This window comes from Phalacrocorax aristotelis, chromosome 30 (assembly GCF_949628215.1).
Source record: "Phalacrocorax aristotelis chromosome 30, bGulAri2.1, whole genome shotgun sequence".
Taxonomy (NCBI): Eukaryota; Metazoa; Chordata; class Aves; order Suliformes; family Phalacrocoracidae; genus Phalacrocorax; species Phalacrocorax aristotelis.
Window position 1 is genome coordinate 509897 of NC_134305.1, and position 20708 is coordinate 530604.

Genomic DNA, 20708 nt, shown 5'->3' on the forward strand with positions numbered 1-20708 from the left:
GGCGTGGGTACCCCTTCTCTGGGGTGTGCTGCCCCCCACCCCACCCTGGGGTGCACCGAGCTGCTCTGGCCTCAGCCGCTTGGCGCAGTTCTGGGGGTCCCGGGCACAGTCTGAGGGGCTCGATCAACACCAAACAAGAGCCATTTCCACGCTTTATTGCAAAAAGCTCCCCCGCGGGCTGGCGGGTGACGTAGAAAGCCAAAAATTGGGAAAAAACCCACTCATTTTCACACACCAAACAACGCCCAAAGCGCAAAGAAAACCTCCCAAAGCAGGGCAAAAGAAATTAATGGGTTTTCCTATTGAAGACTCACAGCCCTGACTTGCCACACAGCTGCCTCCGCCCCTGCTGCCTTTATTTTGGGGAGAAAAACTGTCTTTTCATGGTTTGCAGCAACACCAGACAGGCATGGGGTGACCCAGTGCCCCCAGTCGTCAAAGAAATCTGGGGGAAATAAATAATTTCTTTAAAAACCCACAGTGGCCATTTTAGGTTTCATGGCGGGATGAGCGCAAGTCTAAAACTGCGAGTGGCAGATTGAAGGTGTTGCTTATATTAAGGCAATTTTGGGATTTTTTTGAGTCCCGAGGTTTTTTGTTTTTGAAGCTTTTGGGGTTTTGTGGTTTTTTTGTAGGCTGATTCCAAAATCCTTAAAAATGAAGAATCCCCAGAGCAAGCCGCCCCTCCGTAATTATTATTTAGAGTTGTTTTGGTGCAAATTCCTAAATACAGGAAAAAAACCTGCAGAGGAAAAAAAAAACAGGAAAAACAGAGGAAAAAACCCCCTCTGTATGGAATTCTCCAGGTCTGAATTCCTGAGTACAGGAAAGAACCTGCAGAGGAGGGGGGGTGGGGAATAAAGAGGTTTTGATGCCGATAGGAATTGGAGAGCAACGATTTGGCCTTGCACCTCGCACCACGGTTCTGTGGGCAGGAGCAGGTAGGGATGCCCGGCAGGCAGGAAATCTGGCAGGAAGGGCTTTTCCCCTCTTCCTTCCACTGTTTTCCCATGGGATTAGTGTTTCCCTGTGGGGTTAAACTTTTCACCATGAGATTAAGCGTCTCCCCATAGGATTAGCGAGGAGGAAGGCAGGGTGAGACTCTCCCGGTTCTTGAGGGTGAATAAGTGGGACGGAGGACAGCCGGCGACCATCGGGAGGGGACAGGACAAGCGAAAAAACCATCGGGACATCCTGTTCGGTGCGGGATCAATCTGGTTTCTTCCCCAGCCGTTTAAAGACACTAACAGTGCCGGCGCTGTCCATCTGGGCGCCAGTGTTCTCACTGGTGCTGCTCACCTTCCCGCACCCCCAGGTCCTTTTGATCGTCACCCGAAATCCAGGTTCGCTTTTATCCTTCGTGCTGGTGACGCTGCCATCCTGGGCTTCGACCGGCACCGCGGCAATACTGATGACACCGATTTTGGATGCTGCTTGCAGCTGCGGTTTCACTCCCGTATGGATACCAGTGGCGTTCCTGTGACTGAGCCGTTGGATGGCGGCAGTGACGGTGACCGGTTTGGCTTCTGAACTGGTGGCTTTTGCCTTGATGGTCCCTCCCGGCTCGCTGCTTTCCTTACGGGGAGGTTTGGTGAGTTTTTTTAGGACCCCGGCGTACTGGAGGACAGAGCAGTCGTCATCGCTCTCGGTGGCTTTGTCCCCATCGGTCCCCAAGGTTTCACCCAGTCTGCTGAAGACCCCCGTGGGCTGGGAGACAAGGCGGGAGGGAGCCCATCAGCACCTGCACTCCCATTTTGGGTGCTCGATTCACCCTCCCCTTCACCCCCTGAATTCTGCCACCGTGACAGAGGCAAGATGGATGCTGACCTCACCCACAAAGTGTTTTGGGATGTAATGATGCAAAACAATGCCTGCAGCAATTAAATTAACGACTAGGCTATAAAACAGGTCTATTAATCACCCGTAAAATCATATTCCCTCTTATTTTTCTTGAGAGCTGAGCCTGCAATGTGTTGCGCACCCCAAGACTTCCATGCTGAGGTTTTTACCTCCAGAGGAAGGGAAAAAACCTCCTGTATTTCCCATTAAAGCGGACAAAATAGAAGCACAGATGGGGATCACCCAGGGATTGGGGATCCGCTCGTCTTTGGTGGCTCCATCCTGCTTTTCCCCGGTGTTTCCCCACCATTTTCCAGTTATTTCAAGGTTCCTTCAGCCCCTCCGCGGTGAGCGGGTGGCTGCAAATCCTGAAATAATCTTCGGGGAGAGGAACCTCATGTCAGGATCCCGGTGGGGTTTGGCACAGCTGCTGAGAGTGATGGCTAAACGAAGCTGCAGCTGAAAACTGACGCCCTCTCACCTTCCCTCCTGTGGTCATGTCTGCTTTTGTCTCAGCTCCCAGTCGGTCAAAGACGGATGTCCTCTGCAGACCTGCAGTTTTCAAGAAAATGTGGGTTTTTTGAGCTTTCCCTGGAAAACGAAGCTACAGTGGGTCAGTGCCAAGGGCTGGCAGCTTTTCAGCCCCGGCCTACCATCAGGGCACCCAGCAAAATAAAATCCACTCTACAAAAGCGTGTGAACAGCCACCCGTCTCCTTCTTCCTGAGGCTTAAATAGACGTGAGCGGCACCTTTACGGCTCACGGTGAGTTAATATATCCTTGGATATTAAAATCCTCATGGGATTTGTAACAACAGACTAAACTGGGGCTAAATTGGGCTTCTGGAAGAGAAAATGAAGATCGAAACCTGCCACTGGTACCTTTGGCCGCTTGCTGCTCCAGGATTTTCTTTGTCCTCGGCGTGGTGCCCTTCGGCATGTTGATGATGTATTTCCCTTCCATTTCTGCCGTTACCCGACGGCGTTTTACTGGGATTGTTGGATTTTCATCTGCTGTGTCGCATAATCCTAGTGGGACAAAGGAAGAGTAAATTGAGAGGTCTCGTTCCAACAAGACTTGGGGGGTGGATGGGTTTTATGAGCGCTTGGGCACAATCCCAGTCTGGAGTGAGCTCTGAGACCAGCTGCTTTGGCACCAACAGATCTCCTGCAACATTGGGGCTCTGCAAACACCCTCTCCCACTGCCTCTAGCTACTCCCAGCCACAGAACCACGGAATCCTTTGGGCTGGAAGGGACCTTAAAGACCATCCCCCTCCTGCCATGGGCAGGGACATCTCCCACTGGATCAGGCTGCTCCAGCCCCGTCCAACCTGGCCTTAAATGCTCCCAAGGTGGGGTGCCCACAGCATCTCTGGGCAGCCTGTTCCTGCGTCCCACCGTCCTCACAGCCAAGAACTGCTAATGGAAATTTCCCCTCTTCCAGTTTAACACCATTCTCCCTCATCCTGTCTCTACCCACTGATAAAGATCCCCCCCCACACCTTTCCAGTAGCCCCCTGCAAGTGCTGCAAGGCTGCTCTAAGGTCTCCCCCACAGCCTCTTCCTCTCCAGGCTGAACCATGCCAACCCTCTCAGCCTGTCCTCGTACGGGAGGTGCTCCAGACCCCCCCGACCACTCTTGTGGCCTCCTCTGGACCCACTCACACAGGACCTTGCACTTGGCCTTGCAGAACTTCATGAGGTTGGTGTGGGCCCCACTTCCCCAGCCTGTCATGGTTCCTCTGGATGGATTCCTTCCCTCTGGAGCACTGATCCCTCTCTCAGCTTGGCGTCACCCCCAAAACTGCCTGTGGGTGCACTCGATCCCACTGTCCCTGTCCCTGACAAAAATGTTAAATCATACTGGTCCCAGTATGGACCCCTGAGAGATCCCACTCGTCACCAGTCCCGACCTAGCCATCGAGCCAGAGTGCAACCATCCAACCAATCCCTTGCCTGCCAAGGGATACACCCCTCAAATCCGTGTCTCTCCCTTTCAGAGACAAGGATGTTGTGTGATTAGCTCAAGAAACCCACAGCCAGATCCAAAGCGGTGTTAAAATTTGACCTGGTGGGGAACTGTTTAATGGGAAATAGAAAGGAAAAAGCAACTTCTGGTGTTGCTTCCACGAATCTGTTGCCCTCCCTACCTGCCTTCGTGGTGGCCAGTTTGTTGGAGACAGTGACGGAGATTTTGGAGGCGTGGGGCCTCTGTCGGAGGGGGCTGGTGGGAGGAGAGTCTCTGCTCAAACTGTTGGCGATCATCCGGCTGGCAGCTGGAAGGGGAGGACAGCACAGCGAGGGAGAGGTTTTAAACCCTGAGGGACTTCACTGAGTGCAACAGGTGTCCGTCTCATCAGCTAAATTGAAGAGCTGTCCTTCCCCAGGATCGTGGGAAGGCAGCCATTGCCTGAGCTCTCCATTTTCAGATAATTAATCCACCTCGTAAATCAAGCAAAGGGATTTAACCTCCCAGAAACCTCCCGCCTGTGCTCACCACTGTTGGCATTGCGGCGCAGCTCAGCTTGAACGTTGGGGGAGCCAGGGCAGAGTGATTCAGTGGCTGCCTTGCACATCTCCTGAAGGAAGAAAACATGGAGGAGTGTTTCCTTTTGGGTTCTTTGGAGGTGAACGAGGAACCTCGAGGCAAAACTTTGCTGCTAAATGAGCCAGCGAGGCTTTACCCATGGCGGCGTCGGCATTACCGTACCTGCCTGTACACGATTTTGGCATGTTTGAGGATGGCGATGATGTCTCCCACCACTGTGATGCCCAGCTCGTTCATGATCTCCTTGTTCAGATCCATCAACATGTTCTTCTGGATCCTGAGGTGAGGAAAGACCCAGTTTAATGAGGTCTCCCCTCGTTATGAGCTCTGATTAATTAAGCCTTAAGAGAGGTGCACCATGACACCCCAACCTGGGTTTGGGCACCACCACCCTCATAGAAACAGGACTGATAATAAAAAATAAACTCAGTGCAGACAAATAACTAACACAACTAATTAAGGAGTAGGATAATTAACTAATTCCTCCCTTCCCCCTCACTGTGGGGGATCTTTCAGTGATATTTTTCCCCGAAGATGTGACAAAAAGGCGCTGCCTCATTGCTGATCTCACCTGTTATCCACAAACATGACGGCATAGTTGACAGCGGGGCCTGGAGGGATCCCAGCTTCCTTGAAAAACTGAATCCATTCTGATGTTGCTGAAAAAAAAAAAAAACGTGGAAAAGGTAAAATCAAGGGGATATGGAAAAAAGGGTGGGGCAGTTGCCTAGGTTTCAGCAGGCACCAGCTGAGAGGCTCATTCTGGGCATTCACAGCTGTCTGTCATGCAACTAATGGGTTGGAGAGGACAACGGCTCCTGGAATGGCAGTGGAGAAGAGGGGTGGGGACAGTCTCCCAGATGAAAATATGCAGTTTGAAGGGTTTTAGTGCAATTTAGGATGATTTTGGAGGGTGGGGGCATGGTTGCAGAGAGGGAAATGTCCCTTACCCATTGTGACGGACACCATGGTGGAGGAGCCAGGGGACGAGGGTGCAGGCCTAGGTGGGGGTGGCGGGAGCAGCCTGCCGGGCGAGAGAGCAGCCATGCAGCCCCCATTATGGCCAACAGGCAGGGACAGAGCTGCAGCCGCCCCCTGCCTGCCTCCCTGCCTGCACTCCTGCCCTGCCCTCCCTGCCCCACGCCCCCTCCTGCCCCGCGCCCCAACCCCTCCCCTCCCGACCCCCTCCTGCCCCACACCCCTTCCCCTCCTGAACCCCTCCTGCCCCACACCCCTTCCCCTCCCAACCCCCTCCTGCCCCACACCACCTCCCATCCCCTCCCGACCCCCTCCTTCCCCCCAACCCCCTCCCCTCCCCCTCCTGCCCCACAACCCCCTCTCCTCTCCTCCCCCACACCCCCTCCCCTCCCGACCCCCTCCTGCCCCACACCCCCCTCCCCTCTCCTCCCCCGACCCCCTCCTGCCCCACACCCCCTTCCCTCCCGACCCCCTCGTGCCCCGTGTCCCCTCCCCTCCCGACCCCCTCGTGCCCCGTGTCCCCTCTCCTCCCGACCCCCTCCTGCTCCGCATCCCCTCACAATCCCCTCTTGCCCCACGTCCCCTCCCCTCCTCTCTCGACCCCCCTCGTGCCCCGCACCCCCTCCCCTCCCGACCCCCTCCTGCCGCACACCCCCTCCCCTCCCGACCCCCTCCTGCCCCGCACCCTCTCCCCTCCCGACCCCCCTCCTGCCCCGCACCCCCTCCCCTCCCGACCCCCCTCCTGCCCCGCACCCCCTCCCCTCCCGACCCCCCTCCTGCCCCGCACCCTCTCCCCTCCCGACCCCTCTCCTGCCCCGCACCCTCTCCCCTCCCGACCCCCCTCCTGCCCCGCACCCCCTCCCCTCCCGACCCCCCTCCTGCCCCGCACCCCCTCCCCTCCCGACCCCCCTCCTGCCCCGCACCCCCTCCCCTCCCGATCCCCTCGTACCCCGCGCCCCCTCCCGAACCCCTCCTGCCCCACACCCCCTCCCCTCCCGATCCCCTCTTGCCCCGCGTCCCATCCCCTCCCCTCCCCTCTCGACCCCCCTCCTGCCCCGCACCCCCTCCCCTCCCCTCCCCTCCCGTCCCGTCCCGTCCCGTCCCGTCCTGTCCTGTCCCGTCCCTCCTCACCTCTCCGCTCCCGCTGCGCCCCATTCCGCCGCCACCAGCCGCCGGCTGGGCCCCACCGGAAACAGCGGTCACGGAGCGCCGGAAGTGACCTCGCCGGCCGGCCTAGCGCGCCGCCAGTCGCGCGGGCCGGGGCCGGTCTAGGCAGCGGCGGCGCGGGAGGGGGGAAAAGGGAGGGGCGACTATAGACCGCTGGAGGATCGAGAGCGCCCCCCGCGGGCGGCTCCGGGAACAGCCGCCCCCGCGGCCGCCGGTGTCTCTGGTACGGGGGGCCGGGGGGTGGCACCGGCAGCCCCGGGAGCTGCGGCCTTGAGCGGGGCCCCGGGCCTAAGCTGGGCCCTGGCCCAAGCCTGGCCCTAAACACGGCCCTAAACAAGTCCTTGGCCATTTAACTTGCTCCTAAGCTTGGCCTTAGACCTAAACCCAGCCCCAAGCTGAGCCCTGGCCCTAAACCTGGTACTAAAATATCCCTGGCCTTGAACAACCCCTAAACATTGCCCTAATCCTGGCCCTAAACCCATCCCTAAACATCGTATTAACCCCGAAACAGAGCCTTGAACCCCTCAAATCCAGCTGAGCCCAGGGAGGGACACTCGACCAAGCATTAACCCCCCCACCCCAGACCCCTATCCCACCCAACCCTAACCCCCTTCCCCAAAACAGGCCAGAGCTTGGGGGGGACTGATCCCTGGGACTTAGCACCCCCTTTTTGTGGGGTCCCTGAGGCACAGGGGAGGTGTCCCAGCAGGGTGGCAGGGGTCTGCACCCCAAAATTGGGGTGCTCCACCCTGTTCCCAGGGTGGCTCATCCCCAGTGGTGGGGGGAGGGGGGAAGGACCAGGCACTTCCCCTCCCTGTCCCGAATAGGTCAGGGCACGTGACCACTCTGATCCTGTGAGTCAGCTGGCAAAGCCTCTGCCCCGCCCGGGTTTTTGGAGGTCTCTCCCCTTATCCGTACCCCAAAAATCCCAGCTGAGCTGCACCTCGGGGGCCTCACCTGTCCTGGCATGTTGGGAGAAATCCGGTTTGTTCTGTTCCAGCGTCACGCCAGGATGAAGCCTGATGGCGCCTACAAGCAGGTATGATGCTGACGGCACCCTGAGACCCCAAACTAGGAGTCTTGGAGCTCCCTGCTCTGTCCTGGCACCCTACAACCCCAAGCTGGGGCACCCCAGAGCTCCCTGCTCTGTCCTGGGACCCTACAACCCCAAGCTGGGGCACCCCAGAGCTCCCTGCTCTGTCCTGGCACCCTACAACCCCAAGCTGGGGCACCCCAGAGCTCCCTGCTCTGTCCTGGCACCCTACAACCCCAAGCTGGGGCACCCCATGCACCCCCTTTCCACCCCGACCCTGCACCCCATCCAGGGGACTCCTGGCAATATAGGGGGGGAGGTGCTTGTCCCTGGGGACCCGGGGCATTTTGGGGTGGGTTTTAGCCCCAAACCAGCCCCCACCCTGGTTCAGGGTCCCTCCCCCCCCCCCCCCCAATTCTCTGCCCTCCATCACAGCTGGACCCGCTGGAGGACCGAGGGGTGCAGCCCACCCGCTTCCCACTGAAGGTAACTCCTCTGGTCTGCGGGGGCCGACTTTGGTGCCGGCTGGATCCGGTGCCATCCCTTGCTGGGTCCCACCAGTGTTGGGGGTGGCTTTAAACTGCATTAACTAACTTATTCGTTAATTTTGGGGCACTGATGCCCCCTCCCCATCCCAGTGCTCCCACGGCACATTGCTCTCTGCCATCCTCACCCTCTTCATCCTCATCTTCCTCGTGTTCTTCAATCTCCGGCTGAGCTCAGCCCTCTGTGGTGATGCTGGCAGTGATGCTGGTGGCGATGCCAGGTCCTGCAGTGATGGGTGCCGGTAAGACAAGCTTATGGGGGCGATGGTCCCCCGAGACCCTTGACATCCTGGTGCTACAATCTCACTGGTGCCACCAAATTTCTGCCATAGGATTGTCCTGGTGGAGAGCATCCCGGAGGGAATGACCTTCAGTGATGGTTCCGTGCTGAATCCATCCACCTTCTCCACATGGATGAACCTTCTGGGGACTGTCACCCACAGCCTGGACATCGCTTCCTTCTACTGGACCATGACCAACGAGGACACACGGACACACGAACCCTCTGCCACCCAGGTCTGCACCACCAGCATCCAGCACGTGTGGTACAGCTCCGATTCTGGTGCTTGAACCTGGTGCTGGCTGCCGTTGTCCCGTAATTTTTAATAATTTCTGCTTTCTTTGGCCTCAAATGACATGATGCAGGGTGAACAAATCTTCGAGGAACTTCTCCAGTTGTCCCAGCGCGGCATCACCGTCCGAATTGCCGTCAGTCGCCCATCAGCAAAATCGCCCCTGAATGATCTCCAAGCACTGGAGCAGAGCGGTGAGTGATGGAAAAACCCCAAAATTGTTTTTTTGGGGGGATTTTGAGTAGGAGATGCCCAACTCATGGTCGCGCAGGTGCCGCGGTGCGCACTGTTGATATGCCGCGCCTCACTGGCGGCGTGTTGCACACCAAGTTTTGGCTCGTTGATGGCACCCACCTCTACGTTGGGAGCGCAAACATGGACTGGAGGTCTTTGACCCAGGTGAGCAGCACGAGAGCACCATCATACCACCAGATGGTGCTGAACCTGTGCCGAATGGCACTGGGGCTATCCTAAAACCAACCCTCTGTCCCCATCCCCATCCCGGGATGCTCAGTGTCGTAAGACAGGACTTAGGGCATTGGGGAGGGATGACGGCACTGCCCAGTGACAGTGCCACTGTGCCGCTCGCCACAGGTGAAGGAGCTCGGCACTGCTGTCTACAACTGCAGCTGCTTGGCCAAAGATTTAGGCAAAATTTTTGAAGCTTATTGGGCTCTTGGCATTCCTGGTGCTTCCATCCCGGTACCATGGCCAGCAAATTATTCCACGACCTTCAACATGGAGACGCCATTGGACTTGAAGCTCAACGACACCGATGCCACCGTCTACTTCTCAGTATGTCCCCGATCCATGGTAGTTTGTTTTGCTGGTACCGAGCAGTGGCTGTGCTGGTGCTTGATCCATCTCTGATGATTCCAGCAGAGCTCCCCGCCGGCTCTCTGTGCCGCTGGTCGGACCCAGGATCTTAGTGCCCTCCTCAGCGTCATCGATGCTGCCGAGGACTTTGTGGACATAGCGGTGATGAGCTACCTACCCACCACCGAATTCTCCCACCCCGAAAGGTTTGTACGGTCTTATGCCAACCTTGGCTTGCCGGCACCGGTGATGCCTAACCTCTTTCCCTCCGCAGATTTTGGCCAGCAATTGATAACCAGCTGCGGAAAGCCGTCTTCGAGCGCCAGGTCAAGGTTCGGTTGTTGGCAGGTTGTTGGCGGCACAGTCGACTGACCATGTTCCCCTTCCTCAAATCCCTTGCCGCTGTCACCGATAATCAGACCCACTACAGCATGGAGGTGGTGGGTATTGCAGCGCGACCGCGGTGCGCTGGTGAGTGATGTTTCAGTGGGTGATGGTCTCTTTGCTCCCTGCAGCGGCTTTTCATTGTGCCGGCGAGTGCGGCGCAAGCCCAGATCCCCTATGCCCGGGTGAACCACAACAAGTACATGGTGACAGAGAAGGCGGCATATATCGGTGAGTGTGGCGCGAGTGACGGTGCTGCCATGCGAGTTGCCGCCAGCTGCTGGTGATGGTGGCTTGGGGGTGGTTTTTGGAGGCCTCCGCCAAATCTCCTTGCAGGGACGTCCAACTGGTCTGGTGACTACTTCACGCGGACGGCAGGATCAGCGCTGGTGGTGAACCAGACTGTGAGCCGAACCGGTGCTGGCACTGCCACCAGCACTGCTGCCGGATCCGGCACCATCCGGGAGCAGCTGCAGGCGGTTTTTGAGCGGGATTGGAGCTCCCAGTACAGCACCGACATCAGCGATGCCGAGCGGTGGGAAAGCCTCTGTGGCTCCCGTTAGGCACCAGGGAACAGACCACTGGTGAGCCATGGGTTCTGTCTGTGCCAAATTCAGCCGCCCCGCTCTAATGTGGGGAAAAAAACCAGAAAAAAAAGACTTTTTCTGGACTTTGCATTGCTGTTATTGAGCTAGAGGGCCCTCCACGCTGTGGCGATGGGGAGCGCCAGGCCTTTGCCAAATGCCATGCCAGCACTGGGAGGGAAGCTGGGACACCCCTCGAGTCCTGGCAGTGCCAAACCCATCCCGGTCAAGAGTGAGATGAAATGCTCAGCTGTCAGCAAACCATTTATTCGGGGATCATTGCAACAACTAGTGCCGGTAGCACCCAGCACAGCACATCCCGGTGCCTCCCTAGCTACGTTCTCATCTACCAGCATGGAGCTGGGTTTTGCTGGTCAGGGTGACCGAAGGTGAGGAAGAGGAAGGTCTTTGGTGAGCTATCGGCTGCCAGGGTGTTTGCCGGAGTTGCTGTGGAGGCTCAGCAGTGCTGTGGGTGTTGCCGGCTCTGTGCTGGGAGGAGCATGCCGGTTACAGCGGCGGGGCCCCAGTCCGGCTCCTGGAGCCCATCCTCAGGGATGGGGATAGGAGGTGGGGGCTTGGGGTCACGCCATGTCACCGGAGCTCTCTGCAGGAGGGGAGAAGCATGGGGAGGGGGTGCGTGGCACTTATGGGTGGGGTTCCCACCCCTTGGTGGGGACCTGGAGCACCCAGGGACCCTAAGCACCCATGACATGAGGCACCAGGGGACATGGAGCACCAAGGAGCCCCAGGCATCCATGATGTGGGGGCACCAGGGGCCCCGAGTACCTGTGATGTGGGGTACCAGGGGCCATGGGGCACCAGTGACCCCAAGCATCCAGGGACACAAAGCACTTGGAGGACACAAAGTACCCAAGGGACCCCAAGCACCCAGTGTCCCAGAGCACCCATGCCCAAGAGCCCTCAGTCCCTGCACCAGACCCCCGGCCTGTGGCCATACCTTGGCATGGGGCGAGGTGTATGGTCTTCCAGGCAGGTTCCGCTCCACGATGCTACCAAAGACCACGCCGCTGCAGTGGCTGCGCTGCTCCCGTCCACCGGGGGACCCCAGCATGATCAGGTTACCAGCGGTGGGGTCCATCTTGGGACGTCGGTGATGCCTGTGGTGCCGGGTGCCATAGTGGGTGGGGATGGGGGCTTGGCAGATGTCCTGCTGGCTCTTGTCACCGGTGTCCCCAACCGGCTCAGCCAGGCTAAGCTCAGCCATTTGGGTGACGGCCCTTTGGACGATGCACCGGCTGCTGGGGATGAAGGCACCTTCCTCCATGCCCGGGAAGATCTCACCTGTGCCGGCATCCTTACGGGATGCCCTCAAGTCCTCTTGGCAGAGCTGGTAGTATCGGGTGGCCTCGAAGCTGGACTTTACCTGCTGCAAGGAGATGAAGGGATGCTTGAGGGCAGCTCTGGGCATGATCCTCTCGTGTGAGTCCCAGGTGAGCATCCTCTTGACCAGCTCCACCATCCCGTGCAAGTCACAGCGCTCGGCCAGCGCCTCCTGGCCAGGATAAGATGCCAGGCGGACGTTCACTGCTGCTAACTGATCCAGTGAGGAGAAGATGTACTTCCTTCTCTCCGTTGGCTTAACCATCTTCTCGACTGGTGGTTTGAGCTGCCAGGAACCAGTGGGATGTGGCACTCGTTGGAAGAAGGACCATGTCTTCCGGGCGGCAGACAGCAACTCACCCCGTGGTAGCCCCAAGGTGGAGCAGATGTAGCGGACCTGGTCATACTCATTGACACCGGGGTAGAGTGGCCAACCCAAGTGAAGCTCGGCCACCACACAACCCAAAGACCAGATGTCCACCTTCTCACAGAAGGGCAACCCCAACAAGATCTCCGGTGCCCGGTAGAAGCGGGATTGGATATAGGGTTCCTTGACATGGCGGACCTCGGTGAAGATGCTGGCTGAGCCGAAGTCGATGAGCTTGACGCGGAAAGGATAGCGCGCATGGTCCACGAGCATGATGTTCTCTGGTTTGAGGTCAGCGTGGATGATGGAGAGCTCCTTCAGCTTGACCAATGCTGCCAGCACCTGTGCTGTGATGGTACGAATATGCCGGACAGGCAACGGCGAGAAGTTGTTCTGCTTTTGGAAGTCGAAGAGGTTTTGCTCCAGGAGCTCGAAGACCAAGTAGGTACAGGCACCATCACTGAAGGACTCGAGGAAGCGGACAATGTGTGACTCCTCTGTGTCCACCTCCCGCAAGGCCTGCAGCAGCCTCAGCTCATTCTTTGCCACCCGGCCATGGTGGCCTTCGTTCTTCAGGATCTTGATGGCCACCATCTCCCCTGTGCTCCTCTGCCAGCCCTGGGTCACCTCCCCAAAGGTCCCCTTCCCCACTGTGGCCACCATGTCGTAGTGCTCGGCACCCACCACCAGCGTCCCCATGGTGGGTTGGCTCCTCACCAGGGGCTTGAGACCTCACTCAGCACCCAACAGGGGCTTGGGACACCCAGCTGCCTCAGCCTGGCCCCCAACAGCGCTGACAGTTCCAGCATTGCCATGACGATGCCTTCTGTTGCTGACATCATCCCCAGGAGCAACAGCTCCCCTGCGCAAGGGACTGTGGCCCGGGTGGAGGAACCCCCTAAAACCCATTCCTGGTCCCCCAAAATCCACCCCCAACCCCCAAAACACATCCCTGGTCCCCCCCAAACCCATCCCATGTCCCCTAAAACCCATCTGAGTCCCCCCCAACCCCATCCCCACCCCCCAAAACCCACCCCCTAAAACCCACCCCCTGACCCCATAAACACAGTTGGGGCTTTTTTTGGGGTTAACATTTATTCTGGCTGAGCCAAGAGCAAGGGGCTGGGGGGGCAATGCTGCCACCCCTCCTGCTCCCTGGTTAATATTAACACCTGGAAAATGGGCAAAAAAGCTTCAAACATGCCCCCCAAAAAGCCAGATTAGGAATTTTTTTGGGGTTAAAGGGGGTTAAAGAGGGTCTAGGGAGCAAGTGATGCTCCACCACCCCATCACTGTTTCTGGGAGTGCCTGAAGACCCTCATGCTCAAGGAGGGGGTTCACTGCTCACCACAGGGTTGGGGGCTCAGTTCCAGCTTAGGCAGCTGAAATTTAGGGGTCCCCTCACCCCCAAACCCCACCAAATTGAAGCGTGAGGTGACCTCCATCATCACTGGATGCTGGTTGAATTTGGGGTCCCCAGGGGAGAGCTCAACGTTGGGTAACCGCATCTTTCCTCCCTTGGGTTGGGTGATGGGTGGCTCCAGCGGAGACCCCCCGGGGGAGAAACCCACCCTGGGCACCCACCGCCACCACCGGGCCTTGCCCTCTGCTTCCCCATTGACGTGGGGATGGGGGTCCGCCACCTGGTTTTCTTCTCCTTTCTCCTTTGGCTTCACCTTCATCGCCTTCTTCAGGCTGCCCATTTTCATACCCCCCTCACCTTCCAACCCACTCCCGGCAAAACCTGTGCCAAATTTTGGCAATTTGACCCTGGACTGGCGTCCCGGTTCCATATCCTTCCTGGTAGTTTCCTCCATCCCGTCCATCCCTGGTGGTGCCAACTCCAACACCGGCACCTTCAACACTGGCACGCCGGTGGGTTTTGGTATCTTCTGGCTTGCTGGATCCTCCGTTTTTTTTACTGGCACAGTGAAACCCACAGTAGGGATGGTGAACTGGGGGGTCAATGGTTGCGCCCCCCCATCACCCATTTCCCCCCTGGTTTTCAGCTTTGACCGGATCGTGCCGGGAGACTCCGGTATCTTCCTTCCTGCCATGCCAATGTTCAAGCTCTCAGCGCTTCCCCCACGTCTCATAACTTTGGGGTCCCCCCCAATGCGGATATCGGGGCTGGATCCCCCAAATTTCAGCAACTTCACACCCCTGCCCTGCTCTGGCCTGGTGGGCAGTTTAGGCAATGATGGCGTGCGCTGGCTGCCCGTTGCCGACAGGGCGATGCCCACCCGTGGTATCTGAAGCCGGGGGGTCCGAGGGAACCCTGGTTCTGCCAACCTCCTGTCATCCCCGCCTGCCCCCCCGATTCCCAACCATGGCAGCTTCATCACTGCACTGGCATCCTGGGGACCCTCTTCACTGCCAGCACCCTTGTCCTCATCCTTGACACCAAAAGGTGCCAGGGATAATTTGGGGACCTTCAGCTTGACCCCAGCACCGGTGGCACCAGCCGTCCCCAAAGCCAGATCTAAGGCCGCTGTGGGACTGGTGACAGCGATGCCGGCTGGTGCTGGTGCAGCTGTGCCGTAGGATGCCGGGGGATACCCATTGCCCTCGCTGCCCATTTTGAGCTTGGCGAGGGACAACCCAAACCGCGGCAGGGTGAATTTGGGAGGTTTGAATTTGGTGCTGGTTGCTGGCACTTCTCCAGTAAGCTGTGCTGGGGTGGTGATTTCCACCACTGGCAGCGGTGCCGTGGGCTCCAGCTCCAGGCTGAGCTTTCGGAGCCCTTTGGCAAACCTGGCCGCCACATTCCTCTCATCCGGCACCGGTGTGGCACTGGCACCTGCTGGCAATGCCAAACCCACACCAACATGTGGCACGGCGATATCGATGGATGGCACCACCGGTACCGGGAAGGTCAACCTAGCTGGCGCTGCTGGCGGCGACTCCGACCTCCGTGCCGGCAGCTTCACCTCCAACCGTGGTTGCCCACCAGAAATGGCCAGCTCTGGTTTGGGCACACTGAGCTCGGGGGCAAGCTCCACAGCAGTGCTGGGGACGGCGATGGCGATGGAGGGGACTCGGATGCCAGTGAACCTGCCTCGTGTGCCAGCATCCCCCTCCTCATCCTCTACTGGGGCCGTGCCAAAATATGGCAGCTTGGTTTTTGGTACCAGGCTCCCCCCGCTCTTACGGCTGCTGCTAGGGGTGTCTCCCTCCCCCAGCTTCACTTGGGGTTGATTTATGGTTGTGCCAGGCTCCGGCATCACCGGTGGAAGCGGCAGTGCTGGCACGGCCACCTCCAACTGTGGCAGCCGTAATGCTGGCTCCTTGGCCTGAGGGGCAGCCGTTGGTGCCGCACTGGCGAGGCTCAGCCCCATGGTGACTTTGGGTGCTGCCACCTCCACGGCTGGTAAGCGGGTGCCAGCACCCACCGGCACCTTGGCGGCAATACCAGGAACCTCCGTTTTCACTGGTGGCTCCTCCATCACTGGTGTTTTGCTGGCCGCTGCTTCCTTCACCGTTAACCGGGATGGTGTTGCACGTGGCCGCTTGGGCTCCGCCGCTGGCGGCACTGTGGTGGGTGTGGCTGTTGGTGCCGGTTCAGCAGCGCTCCAGCTCTTCACCAGTTTGGGAAGCTTGGGAAGGGCAAACTCCACAGCCACAGCGCTGGCAGGTGCCGTGCTCACTGTGCTGGGTGCTGGCAGTGGCTTCTTGGAGGGTGTCAGAATCGGGATGCTCTGGGTGAAGGGGGGGAGATGGGACCTAGCACCCACCGCATCCAGGCGTCCATCCATAGGGACCCCCAAGCATCCCGCATCCCTGCCCTGCATCCACAGAGCTCCCCCCCAAGTATTCTGCATCTGTGTCCTGCATCCATAGGGACTGCCTAAGCATCCCACATCCTGATCCTGCATCCATCGAGACCCACCAAGTATCCCACATTCCTGGAACAGCATCCATAGGGACCCAGTGAGCATCCCACATTCCTGTCCTGCATCCATAGGGACCCCCCCAAGCATCCCACATCCCTGTCCTGCATCCATAGGGACCCAGTGAGCATCTCACATCCCTGTCCTGCATCCCTAGGGACCCAGCGAGCATCCCACATCCCTGTCCTGCATCCATAGGGACCCCCCAAGCATCCCGCATCCCTGTCCTGCATCCATAGGGATCCCCCAAGCATCCCACATCCCTGTCCTGCATCCATAGGGACCCCGCCAAGCATTCCACATCCCTGTCCTGCATCCATAGGGACCCCCCAAGCATCCCACATCCCTGTCCTGCATCCATAGGGATCCCCCAAGCATCCCACATCCCTGTCCTGCATCCATAGGGACCCCCCCAAGCATCCAACATCCCTGTCCTGCATCCATAGGGACCCCCCAAGCATTCCACATCCCTGTCCTGCATCCCTAGGGACCCAGCGAGCATCCCACATCCCTGTCCTGCATCTATAGGGACCCCCCCAAGCATTCCACATCCCTGTCCTGCATCCATAGGGACCCAGTGAGCATCCCACATCCCTGTCCTTCATCCATAGGGACACCATGAGCACCCCACATCCCTGTCCTGCATCCATAGGGACACCGTGAGCATCCCACATCCCTGTCCTGCATCTATAGGGACCCCCCTCCAAGCATCCCACATCCCTGTCCTGCATCCATGGGGACCCAGTGAGCAGCCCGCATCCCTGTCCTGCATCCATAGGGACCCCCCAAGCATCCCACATCCCTGTCCTGCATCCATAGGGACCCAGTGAGCATCTCACATCCCTGTCCTGCATCCCTAGGGACCCAGCGAGCATCCCACATCCCTGTCCTGCATCCATAGGGACCCCCCAAGCATCCCGCATCCCTGTCCTGCATCCATAGGGATCCCCCAAGCATCCCACATCCCTGTCCTGCATCCATAGGGACCCCGCCAAGCATTCCACATCCCTGTCCTGCATCCATAGGGACCCCCCAAGCATCCCACATCCCTGTCCTGCATCCATAGGGATCCCCCAAGCATCCCACATCCCTGTCCTGCATCCATAGGGACCCCCCCAAGCATCCAACATCCCTGTCCTGCATCCATAGGGACCCCCCAAGCATTCCACATCCCTGTCCTGCATCCCTAGGGACCCAGCGAGCATCCCACATCCCTGTCCTGCATCTATAGGGACCCCCCCAAGCATTCCACATCCCTGTCCTGCATCCATAGGGACCCAGTGAGCATCCCACATCCCTGTCCTTCATCCATAGGGACACCATGAGCACCCCACATCCCTGTCCTGCATCCATAGGGACACCGTGAGCATCCCACATCCCTGTCCTGCATCTATAGGGACCCCCCTCCAAGCATCCCACATCCCTGTCCTGCATCCATGGGGACCCAGTGAGCAGCCCGCATCCCTGTCCTGCATCCATAGGGACCCCCCAAGCATCCCACATCCCTGTCCTGCATCCCTAGGGACCCAGCGAGCATCCCGCATCTCTGTCCTGCATCCATAGGGACCCCCCAAGCATCCCACATCCCTGTCCTTCATCCATAGGGACCCCGCCAAGCATTCCACATCCCTGTCCTGCATCCATAGGGACACTGTGAGCATCCCACATCCCTGTCCTGCATCCATAGGGACCCAGCGAGCAGCCCGTATCCCTGTCCTGCATCCATAGGGACCGCCTAAGCATCTCACATCCCTGTCCTGCATCTATAGGGACCCCCCTCCAAGCATCCCACATCCCTGTCCTGCATCCATGGGGACCCAGCGAGCATCCCACATCCCTGTCCTGCATCCATAGGGACCCCCCAAGCATCCCGCATCCCTGTCCTGCATCCATAGGGACCGCCTAAGCATCTCACATCCCTGTCCTGCATCTATAGGGACCCCCCTCCAAGCATCCCACATCCCTGTCCTGCATCCCTAGGGACCCAGCGAGCATCCCACATCCCTGTCCTGCACCCATAGGGACCTACCAGCCTGGCCACCTTCCCCTTTTGTCCCTCGCCGCCGGTGCTGGTGCTGTCAGGGGGGATGCGGGTGCTGGGTGCCCGACGCCGGAGGCAGAGAGAGACCTTGCAGGATCTGGCACCCTCCAGCACCCGTGCCACGTCCTCGGGTGGGGTCCCCTCGAAGAAAACCCTGGCGCTGAGGAGCCGGTCACCTATAAGGGCCATTGGGACTGTCACCCTGCGTGCCACACCACCCCCCTCAAATCTGCTGAGTTTTGGGGACCCCCTACCTTGGTGGATGCGCAGGGATTTGGGTGCCTTGGTGATGTAGAGGCCGTGGCGGTCACGGGCCACCGTGACGCCTGTCACCCCAGCCTCGGGTGCTGTCTCCAGCTCCACTAGCTCTGTGTCCTCCTATGGGGCAGAGGGAGGGTGGGATCTGGCCCTTCCCCCCTGCCCCACGCCATGCCCCACCGCCCACCTCGGCCCTCACCTCCATGGGGGGATGGGAAGGGTCCCCTCCTCCAGGTGGTGCCACTGGGGTCCCAGGGGGGACACAGGTGGTGGCAGGGGCTGGGGGTGCTCCGGCGCCTCAGGCTCCTGCAAATGGGGGGCACAGAACCCCAACCCTCTGTTGCAGCCTCCCAACCCCCCACTGCAGCCCCCAACCCCCGTGTTTCAGCCCCCCCAACACTCCCACTGCAGCCCCCCACCTTGCCCCCACCCCCATCCCCTCCTCCCTTGCCCCACACCCACAGGCACAGTGCAGGCAGCCCTAGGGTGCCCCCCACCTTTCCCCCCCTGCACCTCAAAACCTCTCTGCTGGGATCTGCTGAGATCCCCCTCACCTCCCAGCTTCTTCCTGCTCCAGCGCTCCTCTAGGAAGTGGTTGTGTTGTCCCCCCCCATCCAGGATGGGGGGACCCAGGCATCTGCCCCCCCCTAAAAGAGAACCCAGGGGTCCAAGCTCTGCATCCCACGCCAGCTCAGCAAAGGTCACTGGCTCCATGCCGAAGACCCCCCGCTTTGGCATCGCAGCCCGAACTTCCCGCTGGCACCCACCCACGCACCAGTGGGACAAGGGGGTCCTTGTCCTGGGTCCGCCCCACCGCTACCCCAAGGGAATTCCGGGAATTTGGGAGACTCAGCACAAAATCCCATGGTACAGAGGGAGGCGTGAGGCTCGATTTGGCTGGGCAGGCTTGCGGCTGCATTGATGGACTCCCCAGGGATGAGCCAAGTGAAAGAGGAGCACTGGAGGGGACAGGGATTCATCCTGCAAACTGTGGCCCCTGCCCCAGCCTGCCCTTGCTCAGGGCGTCGGTGCCTGCCTGTGCGATCTGCAGGCTGCACGGCTGCATGGGTGCACAGCAGCATGGGTGCACAGCTTCATGGGTGCGAGGGTGCATAGGTATACAGGTGCACGGGTGTGTGGGTGCAGGGGTGCACAGGTGCAGGAGTGCATAGGTACATGGGTACTGGGCCGGTGGGGTGCAGGGTTTGAGGGGCACCCTGGGTTTGGTGAGGAGGTACCCCTGGGACCCTCTATGATGCCCCTGGGACGTCCATAGCACCCCAGGGCTCTGAAAACACCGCTGGGACCCCCATGGGACCTCAAAGCACCCCTGAGACTCCCATAACAGCCTTAGGACTCCCACAGCACCCCTCACCCCTGAGAGCACCATAGTACCCGCAGGGCCCATGTAGCACCTCTGAGACCCCCCCAAGGGACCCCTAAAGCACCCCTGGCATTTGCAAACCGTGCCCAGGACCCCAGAAACCCCACAACACCCTTGGACACCCTTCACATCCCCAGGATCTCTACAGCACATGTACGACGCCCAAAGCATCTCTTAGACACCCGTAGCGACCCTGAGGACCCCCACAGCACCCCTAGGACACCCATAACTCCTCTGGGACCCCCATAGCACCCCAGGGACTCCCATAGCACTCCCAGGGGAGCCCAGACACCTGGGTCTCCCCAGGCAGCTGAGCAATGTGCTGAGTCAGCAATCCCTGCTGGCAGCACCCATGGGTGTGGGTGGACACATGAATGCAACAATCGATGGCGGGGCAGCGTGGGGGGCCTGGGGAATTCGGCAGCACCCGCTGTACCCACCCCAAGCCTCGGTGAAGTAGATGCTGCACCCTGAATGCTCCCTGGCACCTAGGGGTGCTGCATGGCCCCCCAAACAATCAAGGGTGCTGCAAAGCTGCCTCAGCACTCAGGGGTGCTCAAGACCCAACAGGGCTGAGCACCCAAGGGTGCTGCATGGCCCCCCCTGAGCACCCGTGGGTGCCCCACTGACACCCCCTCCCCATACAACCACCTGGTGCTGCTTGCACAGGGTAGGGGCCAGATTCAGCAACTGGGGTGGGGGGGCACGTGTGTATTATCTGCCTTTCCAAGCACTGCATGACATTGCAGACTGTCAAACTGCCCTGGGGATCCTGGACTGCCCCAAACTCCTCCCCCCCCCCTTCCAACACCCTCCAAAATTCCTGGCTGAGCTCTGGAGCTCCAATGAACCCCCAAATTGATGCGGTGCAAGGGAAGAACCCTGGTGTTTTCTCTGCTTCACGTCTAATTACGCTGCATGCTGGAGGGCAGGGTGGTGAGTAACACCACGCAGCGCAGC

General features: G+C 59.3%; 3 protein-coding genes across 11 annotated transcripts; 1 reads left to right on the forward strand and 2 right to left on the reverse strand.

The window, feature by feature from the left end:
* Positions 1 to 139: 139 nt before the first annotated feature.
* Positions 140 to 6632, reverse strand: C30H19orf47 (chromosome 30 C19orf47 homolog). Of its 2 annotated transcripts, none has more exons than XM_075076410.1 (9): positions 6498 to 6632; positions 5339 to 5412; positions 4960 to 5047; positions 4551 to 4665; positions 4338 to 4419; positions 3991 to 4116; positions 2721 to 2867; positions 2321 to 2391; positions 140 to 1707 (listed from the first exon to the last, which is right to left on the reverse strand). In XM_075076410.1, exons 2-9 carry the CDS (start codon positions 5355 to 5357, stop codon positions 1210 to 1212), a joined length of 1146 nt encoding a protein of 381 aa, XP_074932511.1. In that variant the 5' UTR covers positions 5358 to 5412; positions 6498 to 6632; the 3' UTR covers positions 140 to 1209. The 2 variants fall into 2 exon arrangements, with proteins under 2 accessions (XP_074932511.1, XP_074932512.1); XM_075076411.1 differs by having other exon boundaries at positions 5339 to 5415; positions 6498 to 6562.
* PLD3 (phospholipase D family member 3) lies at positions 6570 to 10547 on the forward strand. 8 transcript variants are annotated; one of them, XM_075076400.1, is made up of 12 exons: positions 6570 to 6756; positions 7534 to 7572; positions 8002 to 8052; positions 8205 to 8353; positions 8444 to 8627; positions 8757 to 8877; positions 8955 to 9082; positions 9278 to 9478; positions 9563 to 9705; positions 9774 to 9939; positions 10015 to 10114; positions 10220 to 10547. In XM_075076400.1, exons 2-12 carry the CDS (start codon positions 7546 to 7548, stop codon positions 10444 to 10446), a joined length of 1497 nt encoding a protein of 498 aa, XP_074932501.1. In that variant the 5' UTR covers positions 6570 to 6756; positions 7534 to 7545; the 3' UTR covers positions 10447 to 10547. The 8 variants fall into 8 exon arrangements, with proteins under 8 accessions (XP_074932501.1, XP_074932502.1, XP_074932499.1 ...); XM_075076401.1 differs by having other exon boundaries at positions 9566 to 9705; XM_075076398.1 differs by having other exon boundaries at positions 6602 to 6756; positions 7466 to 7572.
* Positions 10548 to 10924: 377 nt separating this feature from the next.
* HIPK4 (homeodomain interacting protein kinase 4) lies at positions 10925 to 12874 on the reverse strand. The gene is made up of 2 exons (XM_075076331.1): positions 11426 to 12874; positions 10925 to 11071 (listed from the first exon to the last, which is right to left on the reverse strand). Exons 1-2 carry the CDS (start codon positions 12872 to 12874, stop codon positions 10925 to 10927), a joined length of 1596 nt encoding a protein of 531 aa, XP_074932432.1.
* Positions 12875 to 20708: the final 7834 nt, after the last annotated feature.

What these genes read in the sequence shown, in the direction of transcription:
- PLD3 (XM_075076398.1), top strand. Translation starts at nt 7,501, where the DNA reads ATGTTGGGAGAAATCCGGTTTGTTCTGTTCCAGCGTCACGCCAGGATG. An exon ending in ACGAACCCTCTGCCACCCAG is followed by an intron (nt 8,628 to 8,756) that starts GTCTGCACCACC and finishes GACATGATGCAG; the next exon opens with GGTGAACAAATCTTCGAGGA. An exon ending in ACTGGAGGTCTTTGACCCAG is followed by an intron (nt 9,083 to 9,277) that starts GTGAGCAGCACG and finishes CGCTCGCCACAG; the next exon opens with GTGAAGGAGCTCGGCACTGC.
- HIPK4 (XM_075076331.1), bottom strand. Translation starts at nt 12,874, where the DNA reads ATGGGGACGCTGGTGGTGGGTGCCGAGCACTACGACATGGTGGCCACA. An exon ending in ACACCTCGCCCCATGCCAAG is followed by an intron (nt 11,072 to 11,425) that starts GTATGGCCACAG and finishes CCCCTCCTGCAG; the next exon opens with AGAGCTCCGGTGACATGGCG.
- C30H19orf47 (XM_075076410.1), bottom strand. An exon ending in GTCATGTTTGTGGATAACAG is followed by an intron (nt 4,666 to 4,959) that starts GTGAGATCAGCA and finishes TCCTCACCTCAG; the next exon opens with GATCCAGAAGAACATGTTGA. An exon ending in ACATGACCACAGGAGGGAAG is followed by an intron (nt 1,708 to 2,320) that starts GTGAGAGGGCGT and finishes CTTGTCTCCCAG; the next exon opens with CCCACGGGGGTCTTCAGCAG.